Genomic DNA, 13,717 nt, shown 5'->3' with positions numbered 1-13,717 from the left:
AACTCTGATTGCTCTGCTCCGCAGCAGGTGTCCCGCCTGCAGAAGAGCATAGTAGACTGCTCTGAGTTCCAGCACATTGATGGAGAGTAAGCTCTCCTGCCTCGTCCATAAACCCTGGAACTGGTGTTCCAGCGTTACCGCCCCCCAGCCTCGAAGGCTGGCGTCTGTGGTGAGGAGAGTCCACTCCCATATGCCGAACCTCCTGCCCCTTTGCAGGTTTTCGGAGTTGAGCCACCACAGTAGAGACAGACGGGCTCGAGGAGACAGGGTCACCCGCTGCTGAAGATGCAGGTGGGACCCTGACCACTGGTGAAGGAGAGACAACTGGAATTGGCGCGAGTGGAAGCGGCCATATTGTACCGCCTCGAAGGAGGACACCATCTTCCCCAAGAGTCTGGTGCAAAGGTGCACCGTTACCTGTGGCCGTCGCAAGACCGACCTGACCAGGACCTGCAGGGACTGAACTTTGTCGGGCGGTAGAAAAACCTTCATCTGCTGGGTGTCCAGAATCATCCCCAAAAAGAGAAGACGTTGGGACGGCTGTAGCTGAGACTTTGCAAAGTTCAGAATCCACCCATGACTGATGAGAGTCTCCTGGGTGAGTCGTATGTTGGACAACAGGGCCTCCCTCGAACGATTCTTCAGAAGAAGATCGTCCAAGTAGGGGATGATGGTAATCCCCTGTGCCCTGAGGACCTCCATCATCACCGCCATCACCTTGGTGAAGACCCTGGGGGCCGATGAGAGACCGAACGGCAGGGCCTGGAACTGCCAGTGTTGTTCCTGTATAGCGAACCGGAGGAAGGCCTGGTGAGGAGGCCAGATGGGGATGTGCAGGTATGCGTCCCTGATATCCAAGGATACTAGGAACTCTCCCTGTTCCAGTCCCTGAATCACCGACTGCAGGGACTCCATCTTGAATTTGACCGCTTGTAGAAACGGATTCAAATCCTTTAGATTTAGTATAGGCCTTACCGAGCCATCCGGCTTCGGCACAAGGAACAGACTGGAGTAGTATCCCTGAGTACGCTGATCCTCGGGAACTGGTATCACAACTCCCGTTGTCCGCAGCTTGTTGATTGCTGACAACAGAAGTTGCGCCTTGTCTCCTGAGACTGGGAGACCGGTCTTGAAAAACCTGTTTGGAGGGACTAACCTGAAATGGCTTTTGTAACCCTGGGTCACGAGATCCCTTACCCACGAGTCCTGACAAGACTGCAGCCAGATGTGACAGAAGGACAGCAGTCGGACCCCGACTCTGGGATCCCCCAGATGGGACCGTGGACAGTCATGCGGCTGGCTTTGAGGACTTGGGCTCCTGGACAGCTGCCGAGGCGCCTCTGCCTCGTCCTCTGGAGCCTCTAGATGGAGCTCCGCCTCTGGAACGACCTCTGAATCTGGTCGTAGGCCGAAAGGACCGAAAGGAGGGCCTTTGAGGGGTCCTGCGTGTAGCTGGAGGAGCCGCTGAGGGAAGGAAGTGGGACTTACCCCCCGTTGCTTGGGAGATCCACTTGTCGAGCTCTGGCCCGAAAAGAACCTCCCCATTGAACGCCAGGGCCTCCACAGCACGCTTGGACTCTGCGTCAGCCTGCCATTGGCGTAACCAGAGAGCTCTGCGAGCTGATATAGATAAGGCCGAAACCTTGGCTGCAACCATGCAGACGTCAGAAGAGGCGTCTATTAGATAATTGGATGCCTCCTGGATCTGTTCAGCCAACTGAACAATAGAAGCAGGGTCAGAGCCCTCACGGACCTCTGTTAGGATCTGAGAAGCCCATACCCCTATGGCTTTATTTACCCAGCACCCGACCTGGGCCGGACGCTGAATAATTCCAGCTGCTGAAAAAATGTTCTTAAGGGTTACTTCCAACTTACGGTCAGAAGTATCCTTAAGAGTGGTTGCACCCGGCACCGGGAGAACCGTCTTTTTGGACAGTCGTGAGACTGAAGAGTCCACTACTGGAGGAATCTCGACCCTCTTTCTACCCTCTGGTGGAAGAGGATAAGCCGCCAGAAACCTCTGAGGTACCTGGAATTTTTTATCAGGATGATTCCAAGCCTGCAATATATGTTCACCCAACTCCTCCGCTGGGGGGAAGGTGGGTGACTGCCTTTGTCTCTTTCCAAAGAAAGAAGGACGAGCAGGAATGTCTGTGTCATCTGACACCTTGCAGGCAATCTTTACCATATGTATAAGGTCCTCCAGACCTGGAGTGGCTGTGGCCGGCTCTTGCGCAACTAACGCCTGAGCCTCAGGTTCCACCTCATCATCATCATCATCATAATTATCTGGAAGGGCAAATTCGCCCTCCTCCAGATCAGGCATATCGTCATACTCCCCAGAATCCCCAGAGGGCTGTAATACCCTTTTCCTGAGTAAGGTAGGGGGATTTTGCCTAGAAGATGAAGCAATGGCGCCCTCTGCTGGTGTCAAGGCCTTTGTTAAGCTCTGCACAGCAGAAGTCAAGGAAGCCTGTTGAGTTCTGGAAGTTTCTCTGTCCTTTTGAGCTGCAGAGAGCTCGCAAGCTAAATGAGACATCACATCAGCTAATTGTGATGCCCAAACAGGGGTATGAACGGGGGACTCTGGAGCTGGGGGTAAAGCAGCGCATTTATCACATACAGAGTCTCCCTCTTTAGAAGGTGTAAATTTAACAGCACACTTCTTGCAAGTAACCCTCTTGGAGCTACCCCCTGCCATGGTTCAACAGAACACCCAGCAATCACCACACACTACCAGACTGATCACAGATAGTAGGTATAGGATAGGCTGCAAAATATTATGCTGGAAGGGAGAGACAGTGAAAGTAAAAGAGCTGTCACAGAGCTTTGTACAACGCTATGGCATATACCTAGGAGCGCTATAGCTCTAAGTTTGAGACACAGCCCAAACTGTCTCCACCTAGCTCTAATCCCCACTGTAACTCACAGACCGGATAGAGCGTTCAGCAGGACGGTCACCAGGGGACAGGAATCGCCCAAATGCAGTCAGGATAGATCTGCAGCGCAACTGTGGAGCCTCCAGCAGCGTGTTCAAACGGCGCCAAATGTCCAAGATGGCCGCCGCGACTTGCAGGAACGCTGGGGTATGCCAAGGCCTGCTGGGAAGTACCACGCGGTAACTCCGCCCCCCGCCTGGCAGCTCCGTCACCCATAATGGCGCCAGGTTTAAAAAACCCTCTGCTGCACCGCCGTTTGTGTCCCTGACCTTCCTCTAATAGGAAGGCAGGGTAATACTCACAGTGCTGCGGCCATGCCGTCGGCGGTGGGGCTGGGGGAGGATCGGGTGCACGCTGCGTGAGAGCGGCGCCCGTTACAGCTCCAGAGACGGTGGTCTCTGTCAGCCAGGGAGCCGGGCGCAAACCCTGAAGCAGCAGCCGGCTCCCTCCGGCAGGCTCCCACGTCGCAGGCAGATAGTAGCAGCAACTATCTTTATCAAAAAGCCCAGGAGATGAGCCAAATGTGACCTGCTCCCTTTTGGGCACGATCTAAGACTGCCTGGGAGGGGAAGTAGAAGGGGAGGAGTTGGTCACACTGATTAATTATTTTAAAGTGCCCATGCTCCCTGTGGTCGCCTTCTATTCCCCAGTGTAACTCCAGTGACACCTAGTGGATGAAGGAGAAATACAAACTCTCGCACAGTTATGGCCATGGTGGGAACCAAACCCATGACCTCAACGCTGTGAGGCAGTATTACACCAGCCCTGCTACCAAGGAACGAAAATGCAATGTTCTGTCTGAGACACACAGTCCTCAGACCAACAAACACAGTGCCAATCATATCGGAGCAGTGAGATAATGCATGTAACAGGTGTGAAGACACAAGAGAATGTCCTCCTGGGAGCTTGGCCTATTTCCTTGGTTTCTGTGTCTGCCAAATGTAACTGACATGATGAACATTGAGGGGGATTTTTTTTTTTAAATTTCCAAAATATTACTTGTTCTTCCAACACTTTAGAAAAACACTTGGGCTTAGAGAATAAATTATCCTCAGCACTCAACAGTAATGGGTACTTATGTAATATCTGGGCTCCCGTTTTTCTTATGAGACCGCGTCCGCTCGCCACGCTTCGGGCACGGTGGCTCGCTGCGCTCGCCACACTATATAAAATCAACTCCATGCGTAGTTGGATAGTAGGGGTATGAAAAAATGAGGTGCATTTAACATGGGAGCCCAGATAATACATAAGTACCCAGTAATGTTTAAAGTTATATTGATATATAGAGCTAGGAAGGTTATTATGTACTGGAATGGCTATATAAGGTAAAACCTCGCTGACATAACTAACATTGTCTGGGCTAACAGAATCTGGGAACAGTTGCAAGAGTCTACTAAGTACATTTACATCTATTGTAGTTATAATTACTTTTAGTATACAGTAGAAGAAACATTCATTTAAATATATATATATATATATATATATATATATATATATATATATATATATATATATATATATATATAGAGCATGTATGTCCGGCACTCCATTCTGCAGTCCCCTAACTAGGGGAGAAGTCACTGGCCGGGGTGCCTACCTGTCAGGCTTAGATAAAGAACAGTTGTTTCCCTCAAGAAACGCAGGCTGGCACTCCTCGGACTTTGTATAAATGGTGTTCAAAGGTTTATTGTGGCATCATATCAACAACAGCCACAATAAACCTCTGAACACCATTTATACAAAGTCCGAGGAGTGCCAGCCTGAGTTTCTTGAGGGAAACAACTGTTATATATATATATATATATATATATATATATATATATATATATGACATTTTTTCACATCGTCCATTGGAATATCACTGCAATGTTTTAAGTGACTCATACCCCTGTTACACCGCTGCAAAAACCCCGGGTCAGCGGAGGTGTAAAATGGGTTAACCCATGTCTCTTTACACAAGATTTCTACAGAGGTCCTGTCCAATGTAGAACACGGGCAGGACCTGTGTGCGGCATCCATTCATCTGGGGGGGGGGGGTGTGTGCACGGAGGCTGGGGGAAGCCCAGCAGCTTACCGTGGGGCTGGGCTTGCCCCAGCATGGCGATGACCTTTCTGGGGTCCTGGCTGACGGATTACCCGGTGCTTCGAGATGTCATCTACAAGCGCTGTCTTAGGAATCGCCTCCGCCAGGGGGGATTACGCGCCGGGGCAGCCGCCGGTGTAAAAGGAAACAAACGCTGAGTGGGACCCGGGTTGCAGCTGGGTCCAAAAACCTGAGTGCGACCCGGCATTTTGGTGTAAAAGCGGTATCAGTAGGTATACTGTAGACTTGAGAGGATGCATATACAACAAGGGACTTTCCACAAGAGGGGAACCATTGTACACCTGAGATTCAGGTTAGTAAATACTTCCCCTCCCAAAGGGCATGTGGGGATATATGACATTCTGTGTCAGCAACTGAGTAGGCAAGGGTCACTCATGTACCAAGGGTCTTGAAGTAGGGGAGTCAAAAAGTCACCGGTACTTGTTTCCTAGCACAGCACCCACGATATTCAGTCGTATGGCATTGTATTCAATTTAAAATTGTATACCATTGTATATGGCATACAATGCAATGCAATGGCGAGCGCAGCGAGCCCGCGAGGGGCAGCGGTACGCGTCCTCTGACATTTTCATATCCCCACTATCCACGTCGGTGTGGAGTTGATTTTATAAAGAGTGGCGAGCGCAGCGAGCCACCGAGCCCCGCGAGGGGACGCGTATTACTTCACTAGTATCCCGCGTACCCGCGTGGGGCACGTTGCGCTCGCCACACTTCGGGCTCGGTGGCTCGCCACACTACATAAAGTCAACTCCATGCCGACGTGCATAGTGAGGGTATGAAAAGGTCGGAGGACGCGTACCGCTGCGCTCGCCACGCTTCGGGTTGGCGTTGATAGTTCGGGTGGCGTGGGGGTGCTTTTAACATTGTAAGCACCTATTACGGTGCTTATACAATTATTTATCTTATAGGGGGCACATTTAACATTGAAAACACCCATTAGGGTGCTTATACAATTTAAAAATCGTATACCATTGTATATGCCATACAATTCGATGGTATACAATTTAAAATTGTATAACATCGGCTAACATCGTATCGCATCGCATACCATTGTATCGCATACCATCGTATGCCTTGGGCGCCGTGCTAGGAAACAAGTACCAAGTCACCCATATGATGTCAAACTATTGATATTTCGAGAACAAGGTTTAACGTACACGCAAAAGTCAATTTTTATGATACAAATGTTTCACATACTGTGATTCTAGAGAAATGTCACATCACCAACAGTGCAGCTGAACGGTCTGTCACCATCTATCTGGTCTAGTACAATGATATCACTGGCGATTATATGCACAGAATGTAGACTGGCATCAATGCCAGGGGAATGACAGATCCTCCCCGCTGTAACACAATTAGACCAGGCAGACCATGTACCTTAGCAGCAGGATAGGATGCGCCACAGCGAGTTTGCGACAAGCCATGTTGGCATCAGACATTCGGCTCTCCTTGCAGTCGCTGGTATCAGCCAGAAGTGTGATGAAACGGTGTATGAGACCATCCATCTGAAAGGACAACAAACGTGTTGCTCAGCTGTGAGCTCAGAACATCAGTAATGCACAGGAACACATATCGCTATTAATCTCTGCTTGACACGGTGATAAAGAAGCAATTATACTGCTCAAATAGAATGCCTCAACAAGGGAAGAAACAATATCAATGCTGAGTGCATATGAGGGTTTCCTATATAGCCGCTTGATATAACTAATGCATCTCCAAACCTTGATGCTAGAGGTAGGGCAACTCCAGTCCTCGAGAGCTACCAACTGGTATCATTTTCCAGGTCTCACAGAATCACAAGTGAAATAATTAGCTCTACCTTTTATAATGTGACAGTTAGTAATGAGTACAGGTGTGCACCTGCCGGGTGACCTGGAAAGCATGAACTCTTGGTAGCTGTCGAGGACTGGAGTTAGCTACCCCTGTGCTAGCTGCTATATCTGGGATAAAGCTTAATTTGCAGAAGCCATCACGTTCCTAAAGAAGCAGCACCAAGCTAGAAAATGCAGTTGCTCACATCAATATTTGTTGCCAGATTTTAATAAGGAATACTACTCAAACTCGGTCCTCAGAACCCCACACAGTTCACGTCTACTAGGTCACCCAGCAGGTGCACATGTGCTCTCATTACTCATTGACACATTTTAAAAGATCCACAGGTGGAGTTAATTATTTAACTTGTGTTTCTGTGAGGAGACCTACAAAACATACACAAGTGTGGGGGGGTCTTGAGGACCGAGTTTGAGAACCTGTGGAATACTACATAAAAAATGTCCGCAGTCATGGAAAGTTTTTCATCCACCATCAGCTACATAGCTGTCCGCAGAATTAAATACGTCCATGGGTACGGACTATCTGGGCATCTGAAAAGCAGAAGCAGCACACAGTTAGGTACCCAGCCAAGGAACAGGGTCTGTAGTAGGAGGTATTACTAGTACCTCCTAGTAGGTATTTCTTATTGCTTTCCTTCCCGTTCACACAATCAATAGTATTCTCACCACAGTATAATGTTTTTAAACACTAATTTCATCATACTATTAACAGCATATCCCCAAGGGTATCTAGGACACCTGATTCCCAATAAGGACACAGAAAGAGAAAAGGATTTGCATACCTTGCAGGTATTGCTGTCGGTGGCCCCTTCGCTCGTCAGTAAGATTTCAGGCACTGGAGAAATCCGCTCTGGTAGCTGCAGATAAAGCTGCAGAAGGAAGTCCCGGCAATGTTTCCCCAAAGAACTAAAGCGATAAAAGACAGATTTAATGGATTTATGCCGACTTATCAGATCATGCACTCTGAAATTCTACAGGTATCATATATTTTCTCAACTCTACAACCCAACGTAAAGAGCATTTTCTTATAAGTACAGACTACCCACCTGGGGCTGCATAAATTCATGCTCCTCCTCAGTACACAACTAGCACTGAAAGGAAACCAAAAGGAGAACAGAGAGCATGTTTAGCATTACTGCCTCACAGCGCTGAGGTCATGAGTTCCATCCCCACCATGGCTCTAACTGTGCAGAGTTTGTATATTCTCCCCGTACTTGCGTGGGTTTTCTCCGGGTACTCCGGTTTCCTCCCACAATCCAAAAATATACTGCTAGGCTGATTGGCTCCCAACAAAATTAACCCTAGAATGTCTGTGTGTGTACATGTGGTAGGGAATATAGATTGTAAGCTCCACTGGGGCAGGGACTGATGTGAATGTTCAAATATTCTCTGTAAAGCTTTGCGGAATATATGTGCGCTATATAAGAAACTGTTAATAAATAATAAATGTATTTCCAGACTGCTGGGTTACTCTATATCCAGCCTCGGAAAGAAAGATTTACCAAAACAGAAATATTATTTTCAGCCATTGTGATGTTTCAATGAGAGGGCGGGTATGAAATTCAGCCTGAAGCACCCTCCTACCCATGGCAGCCTCCACAGAGGAGAGAACATCCACCATGAAAAAAGCCCTAAACAATAAGTATTCAGGAGAACCACATGGTCGCTCTTCAAATTGATCTATAGACGCACAATGGTCAACCACCATGGCATACCAGACTGCTGATTTAGTCTACAGAATAGGCACAGTATTCCTTCCTATGCCCCTTGAATGGGGAAAACTAAACTAGTTATCCACACAATAGTGATTCTGACTCCTGTAAGTTAGTGCTTATCTCGTTCTGATTTGTTGTCATCTCAACAGACCTAATTCTTTGATGTTACAACTCTACAACTAACTTCTGGCTGATATGAAAACCAAGAATGAAGGAATGACAGCTGGACACAAATATCTAGTAGCTGCACCAAGCTAGATCTTAAAAACCGAAATGTGCAGAAATCAGCCACTGTGAGGCCTCAGAGCCAGGCTTTCCAATTCCCTACTTAAAAAACTTAAAAAGACACTACTGTCCGAAGGATTCCTACAAATTAAAAAACATGGTATTAAAAAAACTAAATTATCAAGGCAAGTTTTGTCTGGCTCTGTAGAGAAATGAGGTTCTGAGACAAACTTTGGCTGATGTTGAGGATGACCAGATTTATGTACCAGAACCATCTAGAGAACTCCTGGAAGAAGAACACCTCTCAATTCCCCCTTTCACATTCCAAACTTCTATGGTTGGGAAAAACAAGCAGACACTGCAGAGGCCGTATGCCTTCCAATGCTTGATGAGAAGTCTTTGTACAATCACTGCCTAAAAAAGGGGGGAGCTTATCACAGCCAGTAGCGGATTTTAGAACCTGTGATTTTCCTTTGAAGGCTCTTCTGCTTTTATTATAGCAGCCTCATTATGTTTCTAGGACCTGCAGCAGATGTAGCCCCATGCCAAAGCTGTGGTTCTGCACATTCAAGAGCTTTTATTCCCTGTGCATTTTTTGCACATAAATAATGGATGGCCTAAGTTTTTTGTTGTCTATGTCGACACACTTTACAGCTCCCAATTGTAGTCCATGTGGATCATAAACAAATTAACTAAAAGAAAAAGAATTGTGAGAAACTCATGTCAACCTAGTGAAAATTGACCTTTTGCCCATGTTCACTTATTGACCAATAGTGGACGACCTATTGACTGATGACCACCAGAACAAAAAAGGACATTGTGCAGAAGCTTCTCTTATGGGGCTTTTGGCAGGCCAAAAATGGCCGTCTGTAAGCTACCTGGTAGACAAAGCACCAATGGCCCTTACATATAAGGATCCAATATAAGGTAGGTGCTGTTGATTTGCAGAAACTTTCTATTCACTGTAGAACGTGAAACCGTCTTGAGTTGCTCCCACAAAAGGAACTTATTGATTGGCTTCAGATCCAACAGATGAACCGCTGGGGAAACCAGAATTCTGCAGAGTAAAAACTCAGGTTCCACTGGTGATCTGGGACAGTGTGAATGTAATCCTGCTCTCCAATTCTCTGGGCACCACAACAAAAATAAATTATATAATAGCTGCTGTGAAAAAATATTTATAGAATTGTCAATTGATAACGTTTAGCATCCAACCAGTAGTCAAGCACAACCATTCCCAGGCAATAATCAAGGGAACGGACACCTGGTGCAGTATATGGAGGCTCTCCAACCACATGACAGTCAACTCCACCCATACCTAGCAGCTAGTTTCTACTGCATGATGTCGCACAGTATGGCCAGTGTAAGAGTATTTGATTATCTCCTTTAGTTCTAGATCAAAGTGTGCCTTCCCTGAACGAGCTATATATATATATATATATATATATATATATATATATATATATATATATATATATATATATATATATATATATATATGAGGTTGCTTAAAGCTCCAAATCAATGTCTATCAATTCTCCATCACAGAGATGCATTGTACCCTTTTGGATTGTGCTTGTATAGGACTTCCTCCTTCACTTCTTTACCAATGCTAAGCAGTAGCAATGAGTTGTATGAATGTCTCGGATGTCAAAGTGGAGAAGTGAAAATATCTCCTTCCCGCGATCCCAGCTGATGCTGTGTCTCACTGACCGGCTAGTTCACTGGACATGTGCGAGATCTCGCTAGTCTTGCAGGATCTCCTATGCAGCCTTCGCAGCCAGGGACAGAGCTGTCCCTACAGTGGTGCTGGGGCACCGGCGGCTGCAACTATTGTAATCAATAGCAGCAGTTGCAGGAACGGCCACTGACCATTCATGCATGGGGTGGGATATCGGTGCACTATATTGGAGATAGCAGCGCCGATACTGACAAGGGTGCATTGCACATCTCCTCCTTAATACATGGTGGTCAAATGGCATCAGCGCACATAACATGTACATTTACTACTACTCCTCCATAATGCGGTTTCATACATCTATCCCAGTAATGAAATTACAGACACTGAATAATTGCTTTGATCAACTTCCACACTTTCTCTCTTTCTAGAGGGCTTGCCACAGGTCACCCACAGAAACCAACTGAAAAGGCTTGCCCATCTAGTGTGATGGTCTAACCCTAACCAGTGGTTCTCAACAGCAGCCCTCGGCAGAACACTGACTGAAACCATAACACGAAATGTATTATTGGGTGTCATTCGTGCAGCCTCCAAATTCTCACCTGTTTCCCCATCGTTTTATACAGTTGATCAAATGCTCCATAACCTTTTTGATGTTCTCCTGGTTACCATGGCAACAGTTAATGAGTAATGGCAGACGAGACTGGATCAGTGAGGAGGAGGCTTCCTCTGGCCCCTGGCTCCTTGTTTCAGACTCCGTTATGATAAGGTCCACAAGGCAAATGAGTTCTGATGCTTTCAACTTCAGTACGTACTCCTCGCGCCCTTTCTGAAGAGACAAGAATACAGCACTGTAACCGAAGTCACAGCTCTTAATACTCTTGTATAAAAAGGTTATTCTCTGGTAAAAGCCCTACCTGTGGTGTGCGCTGGTCTCTTCCTTGCCATATACGAGGTATGTGACTACAAGCCCACAGGAAGTCGAGAGAGGCTGATGGGTCAAACCTGAGTTTTATATGAACACAATAAATATATTATTCCTGATTAAATCAATTTGATTCCCCGAATTTATGTACTAAAAAAAAAAGGTACTTGTTCCCTAGCACGGCCACACCGATTTCCATCTGGGTGGTCGTGTCGGAAAAATCGCGACCGACCCGATTTTTTAATTGAATCAAATGTGAATAGGGTCCCTGAGACCCGATTTTACATTGGATTCAATGTAAAATATTCCCTAGACCCCCAAAATTTAACACCGTAAACCCCACCCCACGATTGACGCCAACCCGAAGCGTGGCAAGCGTGGCGACCTTTTCATTCCCCTACTATCCACGTCGGCGTGGAGCTGAGAATATAAAGTGTGGCGAGCGCAGCGAGGCGAGCGTAGAGAGCCCCGCGAGGGGACGCGTATAACTTCACAGGTATACGCTGCACTCACCACACTTTATATTCTCAACTCAACGCCGACGTGGATAGTAGGGGAATGAAAAGGTAGGAGGACGCGCACCGCTGCGCTCGCCACGCTTCGGGTTCACGTCAATTGTGGGGTGACGACGGTGCCATATATAATGTGAAATGGGTCATATTGGCCCATTTCACATTTTTTAGTATGTGAGATGGACTTAATCAAGTCCATCTCATCTTGTGCCATTATAATAGCACAAGACGGACGCGATGCTCCCGATTTCAATGTTAAAAATTATTTTAACACTGAAGCTTATGGCAAAATCGGGGGCATCGCGACGGTCGCGTCGGGGCCAATGTTAATGGTCCCGACCGACGCGATGCCCGCGATTTTTCCTTTGCCGGCAAAATGGACCTGATTTCAAAGGAAATCGGGTCCATCGTGGGCATCGTGTACCTTAACTTAAAGGTACACGATGCCCAAGATTGTGGCCGTGCTAGGAAACAAGTACCAAAAAAAAAAAACTTTATGCGATTTCTCAATACTGTATGAGGACGATTTAATTACCTGCAAGTGCCAGAGTTTCCGGCACCTTCACAAGCAATAGGCCGATTTCTGCTTATATTCAAACATGGATAACCGTTATGTGTGCCAACGATTTCCACAACACAATACTTATACCCTTTTTCAGACATTGTGAGATTCACAGATTTTTGCCAGAACGCAGGCAAACTACCTGGGTACAGTGTATTTCTTTAACCCCTTCAGTGGCGGGGTTTTATTACCATGTCACCGCTCCCAGGGTGTGTTTTTAAATGATGATTTGATTATGAAAATTCATCTTACAAAAATGTATTTAAGAATACAATAAGTAGTCTTGATAATATTTTGCCATGAAGGCAGAGTATATAAGCTTTTCTTCTGGTCATTGTTCAGCTGGATACTTTTTATTGCACAAACTGCTGGCTGTGGTAATGATACATTTAGCTACTTCATAAAGATACTTTCAGTTATAGTAATGGCGCCAGGGCCGGATTATAATGGGGGCACAAAGGGTCAGTGCCCCTGGGTAGCTAGGGGCCCCTTGTGGTTGGCATGCATTTTAAAAAAAAACAATTTTTTTTCGTTACACTGTTTTTCACCTTGAAAAAGGAGCACTAAGCTCTGAAACGTTGGTGTGTTTTTCTCTTCACTATATATTTTTCTGAAAAATTCCTTGGAGTGCCGTGATTTTGTCCAAAGCCTATATATATATATATATATATATATATATATATATATATATACACAGATGTGTCCACGTACAGCTTGGTTTTACTGCACCATGTATGGCCCAATATGGCACACCTTGGACTCTGCAAAAGTCACGCTTTCTGAGTTTTAAAAAAATTTGCTTCTTTAATCTATTACTTTATACAAGTTCTACTGCTTCAGAATTTTTTTAGACTCTACTTGCTACATTTGGAAAAACAGCTAAGCCGTGTTTTACATGTTGTGACGAATTGAGAAAAAAAGCCAAGATGTATGTGGACACATCTGTGTGTGTATATATATATATATATATATATATATATATATATATATATATATATATATATATATATATATATATATATATATATATATATATATATATATATATATATATATATATATATATATATATATATATAGAACAGATCGGTAGTGGCACTCGTGGGTCTTTCAGAATCAGGAAAAACAACAGACGCAGAGGTCTGGCAACGTTTCGGTTTATTACCGTTATCAAGCCTCAAGTGTAACATGTACAATGAACAAATATATACCCACTCACCATCAC

General features: G+C 45.7%; 1 protein-coding gene across 5 annotated transcripts in view; it reads right to left on the bottom strand.

Moving 5' to 3' along the window:
- INTS1 (integrator complex subunit 1) overlaps nucleotides 1-13,717 on the bottom strand; it is a 93,859-nt gene that overhangs the window by 19,131 nt on the left and 61,011 nt on the right. For 3 of the 5 annotated variants that reach the window (XM_083153077.1, XM_083153076.1, XM_083153078.1), the window contains exons 38-42: nucleotides 11,411-11,498; nucleotides 11,096-11,322; nucleotides 7,922-7,966; nucleotides 7,658-7,781; nucleotides 6,421-6,548 (exon numbers count right to left, since the gene is read on the bottom strand). In XM_083153077.1, coding sequence (XP_083009203.1) covers nucleotides 6,421-6,548; nucleotides 7,658-7,781; nucleotides 7,922-7,966; nucleotides 11,096-11,322; nucleotides 11,411-11,498 — 612 coding nt within the window. The remainder of the gene's footprint in view (nucleotides 1-6,420; nucleotides 6,549-7,657; nucleotides 7,782-7,921; nucleotides 7,967-11,095; nucleotides 11,323-11,410; nucleotides 11,499-13,717) is intronic. The other 2 variants (XM_083153080.1, XM_083153081.1) reach the window with 1 other exon arrangement.

The sequence above is a fragment of the Crinia signifera genome, chromosome 7, assembly GCF_055691185.1.
Source record: "Crinia signifera chromosome 7, ASM5569118v1, whole genome shotgun sequence".
Classification (NCBI taxonomy): domain Eukaryota; kingdom Metazoa; phylum Chordata; class Amphibia; order Anura; family Myobatrachidae; genus Crinia; species Crinia signifera.
This window is presented reverse-complemented; position numbering and strand designations above follow the sequence as displayed.